We start from the raw sequence: 18,450 nt of genomic DNA on the forward strand, positions 1-18,450 counted from the left end.
TCCTGAATATGTCTTATACTTTTCAATCTCTGTGTTTTATGACTTTTTACACACCTAGAATGCCCTTATTCCAGCTTTAACTATCTAAGTCATTACTTCACAAATATTTATGTGTCAGGGACTGTTCTAGGTACTGGAGACAGAATAAATAATCCTGATCTCAATTTCTCCACTTCAAGAAAGCTTCCTTTATATATCAGTGATACATCAATAAAGCTGAAATTGGGGGCGAAAAATCTTCCAGCGTCAAAGGAGAAGTGGTTTTGCACTACTGAGTTATTCTTAGAAGCCATACAGTGTATATGCCTTATAAGAACACACTGGGCCCTTACAATCTGCTGCTATGTACTGCATGTATTTTTTTCCTAGAAATATCTATCCTTCCAAACAGAGGCTGGATTTCCTAAAAGCACAGACTAGGGTCATACCAGTGTGTTCTCCCTGCTCAGTAAGCAGCAGGTGGTGAATATACAGTTTGCTGACTGACAAGTACTCAGGACCAGAGGTGAGCAGGAAGGGTCTGCAAGAACACCAAAGCTGAGGAAAGTACTTGGGAAGTCATTTTTCCAATTCCATTTGTGAAGAAATTCAGAATTGGCAACACTTAAGTTAGGATGAGTTACCCTGCCTTTGGACCTTAACAACACGGATCAAGTTTAAAAATCCTTTCTTGGCACTAAATGAAAATAATACCACTGTTAATGTTTAACAGGCATATATATTAGACCTTGAAACATAACTCACCACATGTTGTGTTCAAAAACTTTGGCTGGGTCAGTTAAAATCCTTGATCCCAGAGGGGCCGCTGGGTGATTACCACTTTGGTATCTATGTGGCACCTTTCTTATCCTTAGACAGGAAACAGAATTTCTCCAAATCACATTCATCCTAATCAGTACCTGTAAAGTTACAAATGATTAATGAGTCAATATGGATTACACAGTGTATTGTTTTATCTAAGAGCCAAAAACTATTCTAAAAGGTTTGGACTCTAAGACATGAAAACTGATCATTTTTAAATGAAAGATGGGTATGATAGCTTCTCTCCTGAAGTATTTTTAGGCCAAGAGAAGGAAAAAGAATATTTAGGGTTGTACCATTGGCTGGTATTCTTCATAAGTCATAGCCTTGACCAACTTTGCTTTGTTTGGTATTTGTTTATTTAATTTTTAGCACACAGCCAAAGCATATCAGCCCAGAATATGAATTTTGTGTATTAAAAGGTTTTTTTTAAGTGATTTTATTATTTCGTTTTGGGGATTCTAAGCAAACATATTTGTAGGGAATATTTCACAACCACTAGACCGAAAACCAAAGTATAGTAGTATCAGAATAAGAAAGCAAACCTACTAAATCTCCTTCCCTGGGCTGAGCTGAATAATATGAAATTTAGTCAAATAATAAGTAAATATTGTCGTAGTAGATGAGCCCAGCAATTCTTAATTATAACAACCCTGTATACATTTATTTGTAAGAATAGTCAGTAATACATTTGCAAAATAGATTTCCCTGTACAAAACATAAATCATAGTTCAAGAGGAGAATCATCAGTTGGTTAGTCAATTCCATCTCCATTTCTGGAAGAATAATTTTAACATTAAAGAGTATGCCATCTTAATTATGTACTGGCAAATATGTTGGCTTACAATCTTTACAGAAAAGTATCAGAAAGAAGCTGTGAAGAGCTTACTTTTTATAATAAAAATCCATTGTTCTACTGCTCAGCATTTCACCCCGACTCAGTTGTTCACCAAAACATTCAGCCTAATGCTGTAAGCTGCCAGATAGAAAGAGATGCTAAAAGGTGTGTGTACATAATACACATTAGAGACTATCTAAGGTACTATTATGTGTAAAAATGACGTGTATTATATACATCCTTTACCACCTTACTGAAAGGCAATGGATTTTGACTGTGATTTTCAAAATGAACTGCAGAATGTCAAAAACATCTCATTGTGCTTTTAAACATAAAATTCAAGATCTTCTTTTTGGAGGAAAAAGAAAGGCTTAGTTATACACCAAAAAGACTGTAATGGTTCCATTCAAATGTGACTAACAGTGATGAGAAATGAAACATTCAATAGTTACTGCAGATCTCCTGTTTCTTGTTTGTTTTTCCTTCTCTGCTAAATGCAAGCTCTTTGGTGGAGGCAAATGAAATTAAATGCTCTGCCTACCACTACCTTTCCTCTAATGTGCCTTTGTTCTTTTCTCCTGCCTGTGTTCTATGTAAGACTTACAAAACCCTACCTGCACAATTATTTTTAGAGCTCTCTTTCTGCACTGAATATTATTCATAAAATCTGTATGCTGAAGAGTAGAAACTGATTACACCTAGAAAGAGAGGCAATTCATGCTCAAAAGTGTAAAATGATGTAAACGTTTTCCACCCAGGAAAGCCAAATCAAAATGAAATTTCAATCTTCAAATAATCATGTGATACTTATCTATATCTATCTATATAAAAGAGGAAGACAGGGGAAAAAAGATATGAGTTTCTCTCACTACAAATGATCAAGAATCTCTATAGGCAGCTGTTTAGGCAGCTTGTTTTTCTAATTAACTACATAAACATCTTTACCTCATTTATTTATTATCTGTAACAGTTACACACAGCCTTGTATTGCTCTTTATCTTTCTTATTATATAAATATGATACACTTACATAATACAACATAGAGAAATACATAATAAAATTATATAAATGCCTTAACCAAATTGCAAGCTTCTAAGGGCAGCACCAAGCTGCTCATGAATTAACTGTTTGACTGATAATACAAAAATGATCCTTGTCTGACATAAATTTCATAAGAAGGAAACAACTTCATATCTTCCAGGCTGGCTCCTAAGCAGCACACAGCATGGAAGAAGGACATGACGGAAGAATGTGGCAGTATACAGACAGCTATCCAGTTACATTGATTACAGTGATTTAAAAGGGTGTGTCTTATGTTATAACTATCAGGTTAGCTTAATGTCTACTAGGTCTTGGTTTCATTTTGTGATGGGAAAAGAAAAGATGGGCAAGGTCAACCCCAGACAGAATTCCGGTACAGAAAGCTGTACATGCGTGTACATAACAGAGCTTCAAAATACATGAAACTGCCTGAATAAGCAGTATTTTTTTTAATGTTTATTTATTTATTTTGAATGCGAGCAGGGGAGGGGCAGAGACAGAGAGTGTAAGAGAGAAATGAGAGAAATGCAAGCAGGCTCCACGCTGTCAGCGTGGAGCCTGACAGGGGCTCGAACTTATAAACTGTGAGATCATAACCTGAGAGGAAATCAAGAGTGGGATGCTTAACTGACTGAGCTACCCAGGTGCCCCAAGTAGTATTTTTATTTGAAATAAGACAAAGAATAGCTAAAAATATTCCATTCACCCAAAAGAGGCAGGAAAGGAAGCACAGAGAAACTAAAAACAAAAGAGACAATTAGAAAACAAATACTAGGATGGCATAGTTATCTTTTTAAATTTATTTTTATTTATTTTTTTGTTTGAGAGAGAGAGAGAGCATGCAAATGGGGGACACAGGCAGAGGGCGACAGAGAATCTTAAGCAGGCTCCATGCTCAATGCAGAGCCTGATGCAGGGCTTGATCCCATGACCCCGGGATCATGACCTGAACTGAAATCAAGAGTGTTATGCTTAACCAACTAAGACACCCAGGCACCCCTAGGATGGCATATTTAAACCCAACTATATCAACAGTTACATTAAATGTAAATGGATTCCCATTAAAAGACATGGATTGTCAATTTGTATGAAAAAGCAAGACTCAACCACATATTGTCTATAAGAAAAGCACTTTCAATATAAAAATACAACTAAATTAAAATAAAAAGAGATACTGAGCAAATGCTGCATGAGAAAACTGGTGGAGCTATATAAATAGTGTTAAAAATAAAACCACAGACCCAAATGGCATCACTTAGGGTAAGGCCCCAAGTCAGTAAAATAAGACTTAATACCTAACCTAACTGTAGTTTTAACCCCCCAGAAATGTAACCTTTAATCAGTCAGCATGAGACTTTCCTTGTCAGCACTAGGGACTTTTATTGAGACACCCTTTCACTTCTCCTTAGGAGGGCAACCTTGCCTAAAACAATGGATTCCTTGCTAATAATTTCCTTTTCTGCTCCCTCTTTACCTTCAAAAACCTCTTCCTTTCTGTAGCCCTTCAGATCTCCTTTCTACCTGCTAGATGGTATGCTGCCTGATTTGTGAATTGGTTAATAAAGCCAACTGGATCTTTATAATTTATTCAGTTGAATTTTTGTTATTTAATAACAAAGTAGACTAACACAAAAAAAAGAGTATCACAGATATAAAAAGGGACATTTAATAATGGTGAGCCAATTTATCAATACATACAATCCTAAATGTGCATGTACATAATAACAGAGCTTCAAAATACATGAAGCAAAAATGAGCAAAACTTTTTAAAAGGATAAATTAACAAATTCACAGTAATTCTTCAAGATTTCGATACCCCTCTCCCAGTAATAAAAAGAACATTCAGAAACAAACTATCAAGAAATCAGTAAGTATATGGAAGAATTAACATTATCAACTTGACCTAAATGACACATAGAAAGAACACTATACCTAATAACAGCTGAATGCACATTTTTTCTTTTTTTTTTCTTCCTTTCTTTTTTATTACAGTGTTTTCCCCCTTGTAGCTAATGATTTCCTCCTGCATGGAGTGCTCTTCCTCTTCCTCTTTGTCCTTTGCCCTATCTACTCTTGCGTCTTAATGGATCCCTTATAACCCTGTCCCACCTTCTCTACAGTGTCATCCTGGGCCAGCCCAATACACAGAGACATCTTCCTCTGACTGTTGGGGGATCTACCAGGCTACACCACTCAGGAGGCATTAACTTGTTAACTTTTTGTGTGTATTTGCATGATTTGACCATCTAGATTTTGATGTTTTAAGGATTCTGTTTTTATTTGTATTTTTTAAAGACTGATTATTATTTTTATTATTATAATGATTTTTAATTCAAATCCAAGTTAGTTAACAGATAGTGTAATAATAATTTCAGAATAGAATTTAGTGATTCATCGCTTACATATAACACCCAGTGCTCATCCCAACAAGTGTCCTTAATGCCCCTCACCCCTTCCCAATACCCCTCAAGCAACCCTCAGTTTGTTCTCTATATTTAAGAGCCTTTTATGTTTTGTCTCCCTCTCTGTTTTTATATTATTTTTGCTTCCCTTCCCCTATGTTCAACTATTTTTTTTCCCAATGTTTATTTACTTCTGAGAGAAAGAGAGAGAGACAGAGACATGAGCAGGGGAAGGGCAGAGAGAGGGAGACACAGAATCTGAAGCAGGCTCCCGGCTCTGAGCTGTCAGCACAGAGCCTGATGTGGGGCTCAAACTCACAGACCGTGAGATCATGACCTGAGCTGAAGTTGGACACTTAACCGGCTGAGCCACCCAGGCGCCCCATCTGTTTTGTTTCTTAAATTTTACATATGAGTGAAATCATGTATTTGTCTTTCTCTGATTGACTTATTTCACTTAGTGTAATACACTAGTTCTTTCCATGTTGTTGCAAATGGCAAGATTTCATTATTTTTGATCACCAAGTAATATTACATCATAAATATATACCTCATCTTCTTTATCCATTCATCACTAGATGGAAATTTGGGATCTTTCCATACTTTGGCTATTGTCAATAGTGTTATTAACATTGGGGTGCATGTGCCCCTTTGAAACAGCACTCCTGTATCCTTCAGATAAATACCTAGTAGTGCAATTGCTGGGTTGCAGAGTAGTTCTATTTTTAATTTTTTGAGGAACCCCCACACTGTTTTCCAGAGTGGCTGCACCATTTTGCATTCCCACCAGCAGTGCAAAAGGGTTCCCCTTTCTCCACATCCTTGCCAACATCTGATGTTGCCTGAGTTGTTAATTTCAGCCATTCTGACTGCTGTGAGGTGGTATCTCATTGTGGTTTTGATTGGTGATTTCCCTGATGATGAGTGATGTTGATGTTGAGCATCTTTTCATGAGTCTATTAGCCATCTGGATGTCTTCTTTGGAAAAGTGTCTATTCATGTCTTTTGCCCATTTCTTCACTGGATTCTTTGTTTTTTTGGGGTGTTGATTTTGATAAGTTCTTTATAGATTTTGGATAGTAACCCTTTATCTGATATGTCATTTGCAAATATCTTCTCCCATTCCATTGACTACCTTTTAGTTTTGCTGATTTTTTTTTCCTTAGCTGTGCAGAAACCTTTTATCTTGATGAGGTCCCAATAGTTCATTTTTGCTTTTGTTTCCCTTGCCTCCAGAGGCATGTCAAGTAAGAAGTTGCTGCGGCCGAAGTCAAAGAGGTTGTTGTCTGTTTTCTCTAGGATTTTGATGGTTTCCTGTTTTACATTTAGGTCCTTCATCCATTTTGAGTTTATTTTTGTGTATGGTGTAAGAAGGTGGTCCAGGTTCATTCTTCTGCATGCCACTATCCTTTTCCCAGCACCACTTGCTGAAGAGACTGTCTTTTTTCCACTGGATATTCTTTCCTGCTTTGTCAAAGATTAGCTGGCCATAGATTTGTGGGTCCATTTCTGGGTTCTCTATTCTATTCTAATGATCTATTTGTCTGTTTTTGTGCCAGTACCATACTGTCTTGATAATTACAGCTTTGTAATATAGTTTGAAGTCTGGAATTGTGATGCCTCCAGCTTTGGTTTTCTTTTTCAACATTACTTTGGCTATTTCTTTGGCTTTTCTGGTTCCATACAAATTTTAGGATTGTTTGTTCTAGCTCTGTGAAGAATGCTGGTGTTATTTTCATCAAGATTGCAGTGAATATGGAGATTGCTTTGGGTAGTATCAACATTGTAACAATATTTGTTCTTCCAATCCATGAACGTGGAATGTTTTTCCATTTTTTTGTGTCTTCAATCTCTTTCATAAGTTTTCTATTGTTTTCAGTATATAGATTTTTCACCTCTTTGGTTAGTTTTATTCCTAGGTATTTTACGGTTTTTGGTGAAATTGTTAATGGGATAGATTCCTTGATTTCTCTTCTGCTGCTTCATTATTGGTATATAGAAATGCAACCAACTTTTGAACATTGATTTTATATCTTGTGAATTTGCTGAATTCACGTATCAATTCTAGCAGGGGTTTTCTGGCGGAGTCTTTGGGGTTTTCTACATCGAGTACATGTTATCTGTGAAGAGTGAACATTTGACTTCCTCCTTGCTGATTTGGATGCCTCTAATTTCTTTGTGTCGTCTGATTGATGAGGCTAGGACTTCTAACACCATGTTGAAAACAGTGGTGAGAGTGGACATCCTTGTCATGTTCCTGTCGTTAGGAGGAAAGCTCTCAGTTTTTCCCCATTATATTAGTGGTGGGCCTTTCATATTTGGCTTTTATGATCTTGAGGTATGATCCTTCTATCCCTACTCAAATCCCTACTCTATCCCTCAAAAAGAAGGTTTTTAAGAAGGAGGGATGCTGTATTTTGTCAAATGCCTTTCAACATCTATTAAGAGGATCATGTGGTTTTTATCCTTTCTTTTATTAATGTGATGTATCACACTGATTGATTTGCGGATATTGAACCAGCCCTGCATCCCAGGAATAAAACCCACTTGATCATGGTGAATAATTCTTTTAATGTATTGTTGGATCTGGTTTGCTACTATCTTGTTGAGAATTTTTGTGAATGCACATTTTTGTGAATGTGCATTGGCAAATATCGTCCAAGGCAGACCACATATGCCATTCTACAAGATAAGTCTCAGTAAATTCCAAAGTATTAAAATCATACAGAGTATGCTTTCTGGCCATTAACAATGTTTAATGTTAATATTTCTGATGAATTGATTCATTAATAAATATTCCTCCTGAGTTTTGGTAATAGTTATTTTTTTGAAGTCTACTTTGTCTAATATTAATATAATCCTACCAGCTGTCTTATGCAGTATTTCATATGTGTTATATATATATATATATATATATATATATATATATACACACACATTCTAAATGCATTTGTGTGTTTACATTTAAAGTGCATATTGTTGGTTCTTGCTTTTTTAATCCAAACTTTAAAGGGTAAGATATCTAGAAATTTTCCCAAATACTTAGAAATTAAGCAACACACATCTAAACAACATATAGGTCAAAGATTTACATGAGTTAGTAAATCTTAAGGTAAATTAGAAAATATGTTGAACTAAATAACAATGAAATGTTAAAATATCAAAATTTATAGGATGTACCTATGTTTAGAGGAAAATTGATAGTTTTAAATGCTTCTATTAGAAAGAAAGAAAGATCTCAAATCAATGATCCAGTTTCAATCTTAAGAAGCTAGAAAAATAGTAAATGGGATGCAAAGTAAGTGGAAAGAATGAAACAACAGAAACTAAAAGCAGAAATGGGGGCACCTCAGTGGTTGAGTGTCTGACTTCAGCTCAGGTCATGATCTCACAGTTCCTGAGTTCGAGCCCTACATAGCAGCTCTGCTGACAGCTGGGAGCTGGGAGCCTGCTTTGGATTCTGTATCTTCCTCTCTCTCTGCCCTTCCTTTGCTTGCATTATACCTCTCTCTCTCTCTCAAAAATAAATAAAACATTGGGGCGCCTGGATGGCTCAGTCAGTTAAGTGTCTGACTTCGGCTCAGGTAATGATCTCAGGGTTTGTGGGTTTGAGACCCAGTGGCGTTGGCTCTGCACTGACAGCTCAGAGCCTGGAGTCTGCCTCCGATTCTGTCTCCCTCTCTGTCTGCCCCTCCCCTGCTTGTGCTCTCTCCTCTCTCTCAAAAATAAATACTTGAAACAAACACACAAATAAATAAAATATTAAAAAATAAGGGCAGAAATCAATGAAACAGAAAATGGACAAAACAGGGAAAATCAAAGTCAAAGCTGATTCTTTGAAAAGATTAATAAGACTGATAAGCTTCTGGCAAGACTAATCTCCAACACTTGTGTCTCAAAAAATGCAAATTTCTGGATCCTTTTGTAGTTCTTAAGTGTAAGGATTGAGTGTTCATGCTGTTGTGTTGTGTGACATGTGCTTCCCTCAAACCTTGTTATGACCTCAGCACATTACTCATCTAATGTGAAAAAAAATGGAAAAAAAACCCACAAATTTCCAATAAAAGGAATAAAATAGGAGGCATCACGACAGACCCTATAGGCATTGAAAAGCTAATAATGAAGTATTACAAAAAATTATATTCCATTTATTAGATGAGATAAATGCCATCAAAACCACAATTTAGCAATAACTTACCAAACCAGCACGAGAAAAAAAATTCAAATAGCCCTAAATTTATTAAATAAATTTAATTTGTAATTAAAAGCAAAACAAACATCATACCCATTAGGATGGCTATTGTTTAAAAAAAAAGGATGTGGAGAAACCAGAACCTTTGTGCATTGGTGGTGGGAATATAAAAGGGTGCAGATGCTGTGGAAAACAGTATGGCAATTCCTCATAATATCAAACATGGTATTACTGTGCAATCCAGCAATTCTACCTCTGGATGTATATCCAAAGTAAGTGCAAGGAGGGACTTGAAGAGATATTTGTACATCATGTTTATAGCAACGTTACTCATAATAGACAAAAGGTGGAAAAAAACCCGAGTGTCTACCAAAAGATGAATGGATAAACAAAATAACATATATGTAAAATGGAATATTATTCAGTTTAAAAAGAAGGGAATTTCAATGCATGCTGCAACATGGATGAGCCTTGAAGAAATTATGCTAAGTAAAATAAGCCAATCATAAAAGGACAAATGTAGTATCATTCCTCTTACATGAAGTTCCTAGAATAGTAAAAAATTCATCGAGGCAGAAAGTAGAATGGTGGTGGGCTACCAGGATGAGAGAATGGGAAGTTAAGTGTTCAATGGGTAGATAGCTTCAGTTGGGGAAAAAGCTCTAGAGATGGACAGTTGTGATATCTGCACAACAACGTGAATATACTTGATGTCACTGAACTGTACACTTGAAAAAGATTAAAATGGGGAGCACCTGGGCAGCTCAAATCAGTGAACATCCAACTCTTGATTTCAGCTCAGGTCATGATCTCACAGTTTGTGGGATTGAGCCCCACCTGGGACTCCCTCTGCCCCACCCCACTTGCACACATGTCCGTGTGCACGCTGTCTGTCAAAACGAATAAACTGAAAAAAAGATTAAAATGTATGTTAAATTTTATATATATTTTACCATGATAAAAAACAAAAAACCTGCCTACAAAGAAAACTGCAAGCTCCAATGGCTTCACTAGTGAATATCAAACACTTAAGGAAGAAATAACAAAATCTTACACCGAGTCTTTCAGAAAATAGAGGAGAGAACACTTATCATTTTGTTTTATGAGGCCAGCATAACTCTGATAAGTAGAACAATTGTATATTTGAATTGTTTGAATATTGGCTACATTGTTACAATGCAGCTTTTCTCACAGACTTCGCGCTTCTCATTGTAGTTTCAAGTTATCAAGTGTTTGTCAGAAATAAAACTTGAGGGTATCTAAAAAGGAGAAGCCCAAGTAAGAGTTTTTTAGACGTGTTTTAGTGTGCTTTAATTGCTAAGGGTGATATTTAGTTTGAGTTCCTTTAGTTCAGAGAAGAGAAAAATGAAGGTAACAAAAACCTTCACAAATCCTTGTTTGGTGTTTAGAAAGTTTTTGTTTATTGTTGGAAGTACCTGAAAGAGTTTTGTGGTCTTCACCCTTCATTTAACTTAGCTCAAACCAATTCTGCCATATCAAATTCTAGTCCATAAAATCATACGGTATTTTTTTTACTTTTTACTTTACTTTCTTTTACTTACTTTGCCTATAGGTTCCTACTTGCAGCTCACCATCCCATAGTGGTTCTTCCTATCGAGTCTTGTCAAGGTCAAAGTGAAACAGAATAAGCGTGACTTCAGGGCCATGGCCCTCTGAGATTTCAATGCCACGACTCAGTCATGAGTATTTAATTGGCTAAAGAAATCACTAAGGAACAGATCCAAAAAGGAACTGAAGCTCAGATAAATATCAGAGTGATATCAGAATTTATCAGAGTAAATATCAGAATTTTATTATCTATAACATTATACTTTTTAGTTGTAAGTACACAGAAGTATGCCATGAAATGCTGACAGACTTTCTTCCAGCTTAGATACAGCTACGTGTGGACCTATTTTAGAATGCAAGGAAAAGCACAAATGTACAAAATGCCTCAGGTTCCACATACAGTATGACAAGCCAAGGAGAAGATGGTTTTAATACCACTCTGCTGGGCTCATCACTTGTGCATAGCAAAAGAAGAAGCCTTGGTATAGAAGGAAGATCTCTGCCCTACCTCCAATTTTGGCAAAAGGCTTTGCTTTCTACTAAAATGGAGCCCTTTTCACAATGACTCATCCATCTGTTTTACCATACCAGCAAACTATACCATATTCTACCAGAATATGTAAGATGTACAAGGGTATTTCATGTTACAAACATGAAAAAGTGTTTCTTAAATAACTGCAAATTTAATTTTTATAGAATGATAGTTTTAAGTACTTTTTAAGTAAAAAGGATAACTTCAGTTGAAGGAAACACTCCATACTAAATTTTGAAAACTGAAAAAAATATTTGAGGAAGTAAAAGCACTGATCCCAATTTATCTTTCATGTAAATCTCAACTAATAAAAAAGTTAAGTATTTGCCATGTGTGAGACCCTATTCCAAGCACTTTACATGTATTATCTTATTTAACCTCTCTTTCCCTATCACAGGGCATTATTTTTATACCCACATCACAAAGGAAAAACCCATACAGGATGACATAAAACTAACATGCTTAATGGTCACCCAACCCATAACTGATGAGGCTTTAATTTGAACTCAAGCAGTCTAACTGGAGAGTCCACGCTCTACTTTCATTGCATGTTGTTTTTACATCTTTGTTATTCACATACATATAAATCACCCATTTACCTTCTACTTTTGTACATCACACCAGCAAGCAAGAAGGATTACAGCATTGATTCTCCAGTCTTTACTGGGGTTGCTAATTTGCTCTAACTGATTTAAGGAGGCCCAGAATTCCTTCTCCTCCTTCATTTTTTGCAATTCTGTTTCTTCTCTTGGGCCTTAATTAAATAGCAAGCAATTCCAGTAGGAGACACTAGTCCCCAGATTTAGGAAAGCATCGTTACACTTTTGCCAATACTCAAATCTCAAGATGCAGGCAAAGAGCTCTTGTATCACCTAAATAATGTAACATTTTAATACCCATTTTATTCTCGCCGGTCTTCCACTTTTACACAGCTGAGGGTTAGAGGCGAAGGAGGACCTTACTTGCCTTCTATCTAAGCTTGATCCTAAGATTGCTGTCTCACATCTCAATACTACCTGAAAAGCACCAAAGAACTAGAGCAAATAGTACTGCTGTTTGTGTGAATCTGTAACAGTTATCCTTGGAGCATTCAGCTGGCTCTGAGCAAAAACTATTTGTTAGGCTCCCCAAGAATGATTCCCAGTTGTCTCAGCTAACTGAAATCACAGGAAAGAAACTGCTGTTAATCATACACTAAATGCCTGCCCTCCACTTAAAAGTTAACTCCCCTTTGATGTTTCCTGGGTTCTGAGCATCTTAAAAGATAAATTAGCGAGACATTTGTGTTTTTACCTTTGTCACTGTTTAGCTTTTCTTCTCAGTTGGGAAGCTGGTACAAAGGTTTCATTCAGAGGAACAAACATCATCTAGATAAAACTGTACTAACATTACCTGAGAGGCTAGCATTAATGAGAGCAAATTAAAGTGCTATTGTTGTACTGTTTTTGGATAGTGAAAGCCGACAGGTAAGAAACACTTAAGTATCAACTACACTGCAGTGAAAACTAAAGCTTCAATTAACCCTGGCAATTTCTAAGAACTCCAAGGGTGACCATCTGTGAGGCAAACAGCTCAGAAAACGTATACATCTTGTTTTAATCTTTCTATGGATGATTATAATTTCAGGGTATAAATAAGGCTATTAGCAAGAACAGAACAACAACAATAATTACAGTAAGTATTTGCAGAGCACTTTGATCACACCATGACATCAGTCACTTTGCAGCTTCAAAATGGAAATCTCATGCTCAGTGTTTGCTCACTATGACTGCCCTTAAAGGGGGCCACACCATATACTCACGAGGGTCTACTGGGACTCACAAGTTCTTTAAGGGATTTCATGTCAGCCCATCTTAAAGGAGCCTCAATCCTAAACATCTGAAGGATATACCATTCTACTTACACTGGAAGTTGTTTCCCAAATCATTATGCTGGACCAGAATGAAATCTGTTTTAACTCATTCACCTGGCATTTCACATTTGTGTGCACTATAGTAACCTCTGGAGGCATTAATTAGATTTGGTGGGCTGAGAAAGGGTACTAAGTTACATGCATACTTTATGTGCTATCAGTCTCGACAAGTGCTAGTAAAAAATGCACATGGGTGAGATTGATGTAGTTCATCTGTTAACAAGACTTCTGCTTTTTGTTCATTGCAAAGGTCTCTATCCCTAGGCATAGCAGATGGCAGAAGGTACTTGTACACATATGCAGGATTTGCCCAGTCACATTTTGGACTAATGTATCAATAATGCTCCCCTGTTACAAAATGGAATATTATAAAAACTTTATATCATAAATGGATGTTAGGTATAAAAAGCCTGAAATACAGAATCAGTGAATAAAGGTGCCCAAATGAATGTATTTCTATAATTTCAAAATAACATGGAATTTAGGTAAGCAGAAGCTATAGCACTGTGTAAATTCTACTTTAAAGAACTACAACTAGTTATAACTTGCAAAAAAACAAGGCAAACTGCACCATGGACTATCAGGGGAAATTCTAACTGCAAAACCACAGAAGGCGTAACAGAAAAGGGGCCAAAGAATAAAAAGTAGAATTCACATGAATGGTACAATTTCTGCATGAGAAAAGACAAGATGAAGGGCTCCAGAGAGGAATATTGAATTGTCTAGGATTATAGAGTGGATGGCCAGAGTATGTTAGATTCTACAAAAGATGAACCTGTGCTTTCTACCTGTGCTCCCACTTGGATCACTCATGTTTTTTTCTTGTATGGAAGAGCCTTCTTGGACTGGTTTTCTATCCTTAGGCCTTTTATCCAATAAGAAACAGATCCCTGATTTCCTTGTGGTCTTGTGATTACTTGGAGCATCTGTGATTATTCCAACATCTTGTTCTTATTCAAAAGATTAGTCTTCCTAAAAACTCACTTTTCCAGCTTCTCTTACAGCTAGAGGAGACAAGACACCAAGTTCTAGCTGACAGAAACCTGTTAAGGAGCTAATGTCGTTGCTTTCCTACAGAGGAAAAGGGGGCAGAGGATATCCTGCTGGCACAATCTCACCCTACCTCTTTCCTGAACTTAGATGCAATGCTATGTACAAAGGAGGAAAAACATCTGATTCTTGATGGCAACCCTGAACAGGTAAACCAATGTTAGTTACCACCTTCCCTCTGGACTTCTTGCTAGGTAAGAAAATAAGTCCTTATATATTTTAGCCACTATTAGGTTTTCTGTTATTTTTTCATCCAAGAGGATTCTAAGATACCATATCCACTACTGTTAAGTCCTGGCAATCCAGGGACAAATCCATTTGGTTTCTGACCTTAAGGATCTTACCATCCAGTGAAGAAGAATGAGATGCAAACAAGGAGTCCTGACGCATGTGTGGTAAAAGTGGGTACAAGGTGCTATTAGAGCAGAGAAGAATGAATGATTAAAGGCTATTGGTAGTGGCCAGGAAAGTTTCTGGGTGGAGGCAAAATCTGTGCTGGGTCTAGAAGAATGAGTGGCAATATTCCAAGGAGATAAGGATAAAAGCCAGGACATTTCAGGCAGAGGGACTGGCACAATTAAAGACAAAAAAGTGTGAAAGCATATGGTACATTCAGGAAATAAAAATTAATTTGGAAAAAGATGCTAATAAGGTAACTTTGAAAATGAATTAGTCTTTAAAACTAAAGGCAAGAAGTATAATAAGCACTGTAATCCAGCTGAAAAAGGGTTAACAATTCTGAAAGCACTATAAAAACACATTGGAATTGAACAATTAAGAAAAAAATAGTAGATGGTGGGAACCAGGTTTCTCACTGGGAATGGAAGGTTACAAACAAAGGGAAGAAGCTTGGAATGATACATGTGGTAATGGATTAGAAATGGAATCATCAGTATGAACTCATGTAGAGCTTTATATAAATACAGATGTCATATATAGAAATATTTGTAGATATGTATATACATGTTAGCAAGTTAGAGTATATACATATATTTCCTTACTCTGCTGGCTGAGAAGGCCTAGAAGTAACCACATCCCAGTAGCAACAAGCACATGAAGCACCCAGATCTTGGTTTCTAATACTATTCTCTAATAAAAGGAACTACTGCTCCTTGGAGAAATGACTGATGCTAGGACTGGGGCAAGGAATATACAAGATGAGTTTGGAGCATCTAATAAGTGCCAGAAAGTAAGGAAGTGCTCAAAAATAAAATAAAACAAACAAACCCCCAAACCCCACAATGAAAGAGGTATGTTAAAGGGACATGTGAGCCAACTGAAAGAGCTCCTAATGGGGCCAAAGCTGAAACACTATGAGCAACAAAATAGTTTGGGTTATAACCCCCAAATAAAATAAATATCCATATGTCCATATGGATACAAATGATTGATTAAATAAATAAATGAAGGAAAGGAGACAAATTTCCCATGCAGAAGAATTCCAAATAACTTATGTAGATACTCCATCCTCAAGGGGGTGGACCATAACTTCTCATTCCTTAAGTGCAGGCTGCACAGAGTGACTTCCTTCTAAAGAGTACAGTATGGAGGGGCACCTGGGTGCTCAGTTGGGTAAGCATCCGACTTCAGCTCAGGTCAGGATCTCGAGGTTCCCAAGTTCGAGCCCCATGTCGGGCTCTGTGCTAACAGCTCAGAGCCCGGAGCCTGCTTCGGATCCTGTGTCTCCCTCTCTCTCTGCCCCCTCTCCCACTCACGCTCTGTCTCTCTCTCAAAAATAAATAAAACTATTTTTTTAAAAAAGAGTACAGTATGGAAAGGGGGAGAAAGTTAACTTTGAAGTAGAGAAACTTGACAAACACTAACTCAGGTAATCAAAGTTAACATCAACAGTGATGTCATGTTGATAGTATGTATTCTTTTTTTAATGTTTATTTTGAGAGAGAGAGGAAGAGAAAGAGAGAGAAAGAGAGAGAGAGGGAGAATGAGTGGGGAGAGGCAGAGAGAGAGAGGGAGAGAGAGAATCCCAAGTAAGCTCCATGCTGTTAGCACAGAGCCTGACTTGGGGCTCAGTTCCACAAACCACGAAATCATGACCTGAGCCAGAATCAAGAGTCAGACACTGAACTGACTGAGCCACCTAGGTGTGTCGATAGTATGTATTCTTGACATGATGTAATGAGAATGGCACTTTGCTTCTGCGTTCTTCTTCCTCCCCGCAAACCCATAACCCCAGTCTAATCGTAAGAAAAACATCAGACAAACCTCATTTGAGGAACATTCTTTAAAATACTTGATAGTACTCTTCAAAACCATCAAGGTTATCAAAAAAAACAAGGTAATCTGAAGGGTGCCTGGGTGGTTTAGTTGGTTAAGCATTGGACTCTTGATTTTGGCTCAGGTCATGATCTCACGGTTTGTGGGATTGAGCCCTATGTTGGGCTTTGCACTGGCAGAGCCCGTTTAGGATTCTCTCTTTTCCTCTCTGCCCTTCCCCTGCTCATGCTCTATTTCTCTCCCAAAGTAAACATTAAAAAAAAAAAAAAAAGTTAATCTCAGAAACTGTAAGGGCCAAGAGGAACCTAAGGAGACATGACAACTAAATGCAATGTGGTGTCCTGACTGAGATTCTGGAACAGTAAAAGGATATTAGGTGAAAACTAAGAAAATCCAAGTAAACTACGTACTTTACTGTAAACAGTAATGTATTGACACTGGTTCATTAATTGCGACTAATATACCATACTAATATAAGATGTTAATAATAGGAGAAACTTGGTATGGAATATATGGTAGCTATGCTATTTTCACAATTTTTCTATAAATCTAAAACTGTTCTAAAATGAAAAGTTTATTTAAAAGAATTAACTTTGTATCCTTACAGTCTATGATGTGAAGGGCAGACAGGGGGTGGGGGTAGGGGTGGGAGGTGTTTATAAGGCTGGAAATTTAGGCCGGAGCTAGATAGGAATCTTTCTACCAAATTAAGCAGTTTCAATGTTTTCCTAAAGGCATTGACAACAACTGAAGAGTTTTAAACAAGGCGAGCAACATGACCAGATTTGTATTCTATAAAGACTATAATGATGGTTTTATACTACCAAACTACCAAAGTCAGACACTTAACTGACTGAGCCACCCAGGCACCCCTTTGCATGTATAGCTTTTAAAATCTTCATATATGATCCTGGTGCACATCAATGGTTGAGAACCACTCCTACACAGAACTGATTAAATGAGGGCTCCACACAATAAGAATTTGTCAGAGATCATGGGAGCTAGAGAAGACAGTAGCATGAAAATCAAGGAAGGGGCCAAGTCAAGACATGTTTTAGAGTCAGAATCAATAGTTTTGTTTTGTTTTGTTTTGTTTTGTTTGAAATGACTAGATGTGAAAGCAGGATGAAGCCAAACATGAAACACAACTTCTGGCTTGGGTAGCTGGGTAGAGGATGAGACTATTCATGACAGAATTCAGAAAAAAGGTTATGACAATGGTGGGACAGTGGTAGAGAAGAGAAGATAGTTTGTTTGCACATGACAAATTTTAAGGATCCCACAATATATTTAAATGGGTATTGCAACATGAATTTAGGTAGCTGGTAGGCACTAGAGATGTAGATTTGGGAGACAGATCACTGGTTTCCAGGTGGTGGCTGAAGTCATGATGAATTGACCAAGAGAAAAAACGAGACAGATGGAACTCATAGTAATACAACACTTAGGAGACAGGTAGAGGAAGAAGAATCAGCTTCTGTGATCAAATACTAAAGAACACTAAAAGAAACTAAAAATAACAGGTTTTGGAAGCAGAGATCAATGATGACCTTTATCAAAGTGTTTTGATCCTGGCTGTGCCAGCAGAAGGCAGAGTTGAGGGATAAGTAGGTCAATATGAGTAGGGGAGGTAGTGAATAGAGATGAATCTGATAGGCGGTGGAAAGGAAAAGAGAGAACTTGTCTAAATCTTGAGGTGTCACCTAGATCAAAGAAGAGTTATTTGTTAAGATGCAGAGAATCTTGAGTATCTTTGTAGAATGAGAGAAAACCTAATATTGAAAAAAAAAAGAATGAAAATACTGGAAAGAGATGGATGGTTGACAAACAAATTTCAAAAAGTGGGAGGAAGGGTGGGGAATTAAGTACACCAAAAAC

General features: G+C 37.0%; 1 protein-coding gene and 1 non-coding gene across 7 annotated transcripts in view; one reads left to right on the forward strand and one right to left on the reverse strand.

Annotated features, from left to right (window-relative positions):
• Positions 1 to 18,450, reverse strand: part of METTL8 (methyltransferase 8, methylcytidine) — an 84,090-nt gene that overhangs the window by 42,233 nt on the left and 23,407 nt on the right. For 5 of the 6 annotated variants that reach the window (XM_015086137.3, XM_053215271.1, XM_053215272.1 and 2 more), the window contains one exon: positions 745 to 899. The exons of the other annotated variant lie outside the window; for it this stretch is intronic. In XM_015086137.3, coding sequence (XP_014941623.2) covers positions 745 to 887 — 143 coding nt within the window. In that variant the 5' untranslated portion in view covers positions 888 to 899. The remainder of the gene's footprint in view (positions 1 to 744; positions 900 to 18,450) is intronic. 6 annotated transcript variants of the gene reach the window in all.
• On the forward strand, positions 8,999 to 9,107 carry LOC113598388 (small nucleolar RNA U13). Its single transcript, XR_003419052.1, has one exon. It is a non-coding gene; the product is annotated as a small nucleolar RNA U13 (small nucleolar RNA).

The sequence above is a fragment of the Acinonyx jubatus genome, chromosome C1 (genome assembly GCF_027475565.1).
Source record: "Acinonyx jubatus isolate Ajub_Pintada_27869175 chromosome C1, VMU_Ajub_asm_v1.0, whole genome shotgun sequence".
In the NCBI taxonomy this organism is placed as follows: Eukaryota; Metazoa; Chordata; class Mammalia; order Carnivora; family Felidae; genus Acinonyx; species Acinonyx jubatus.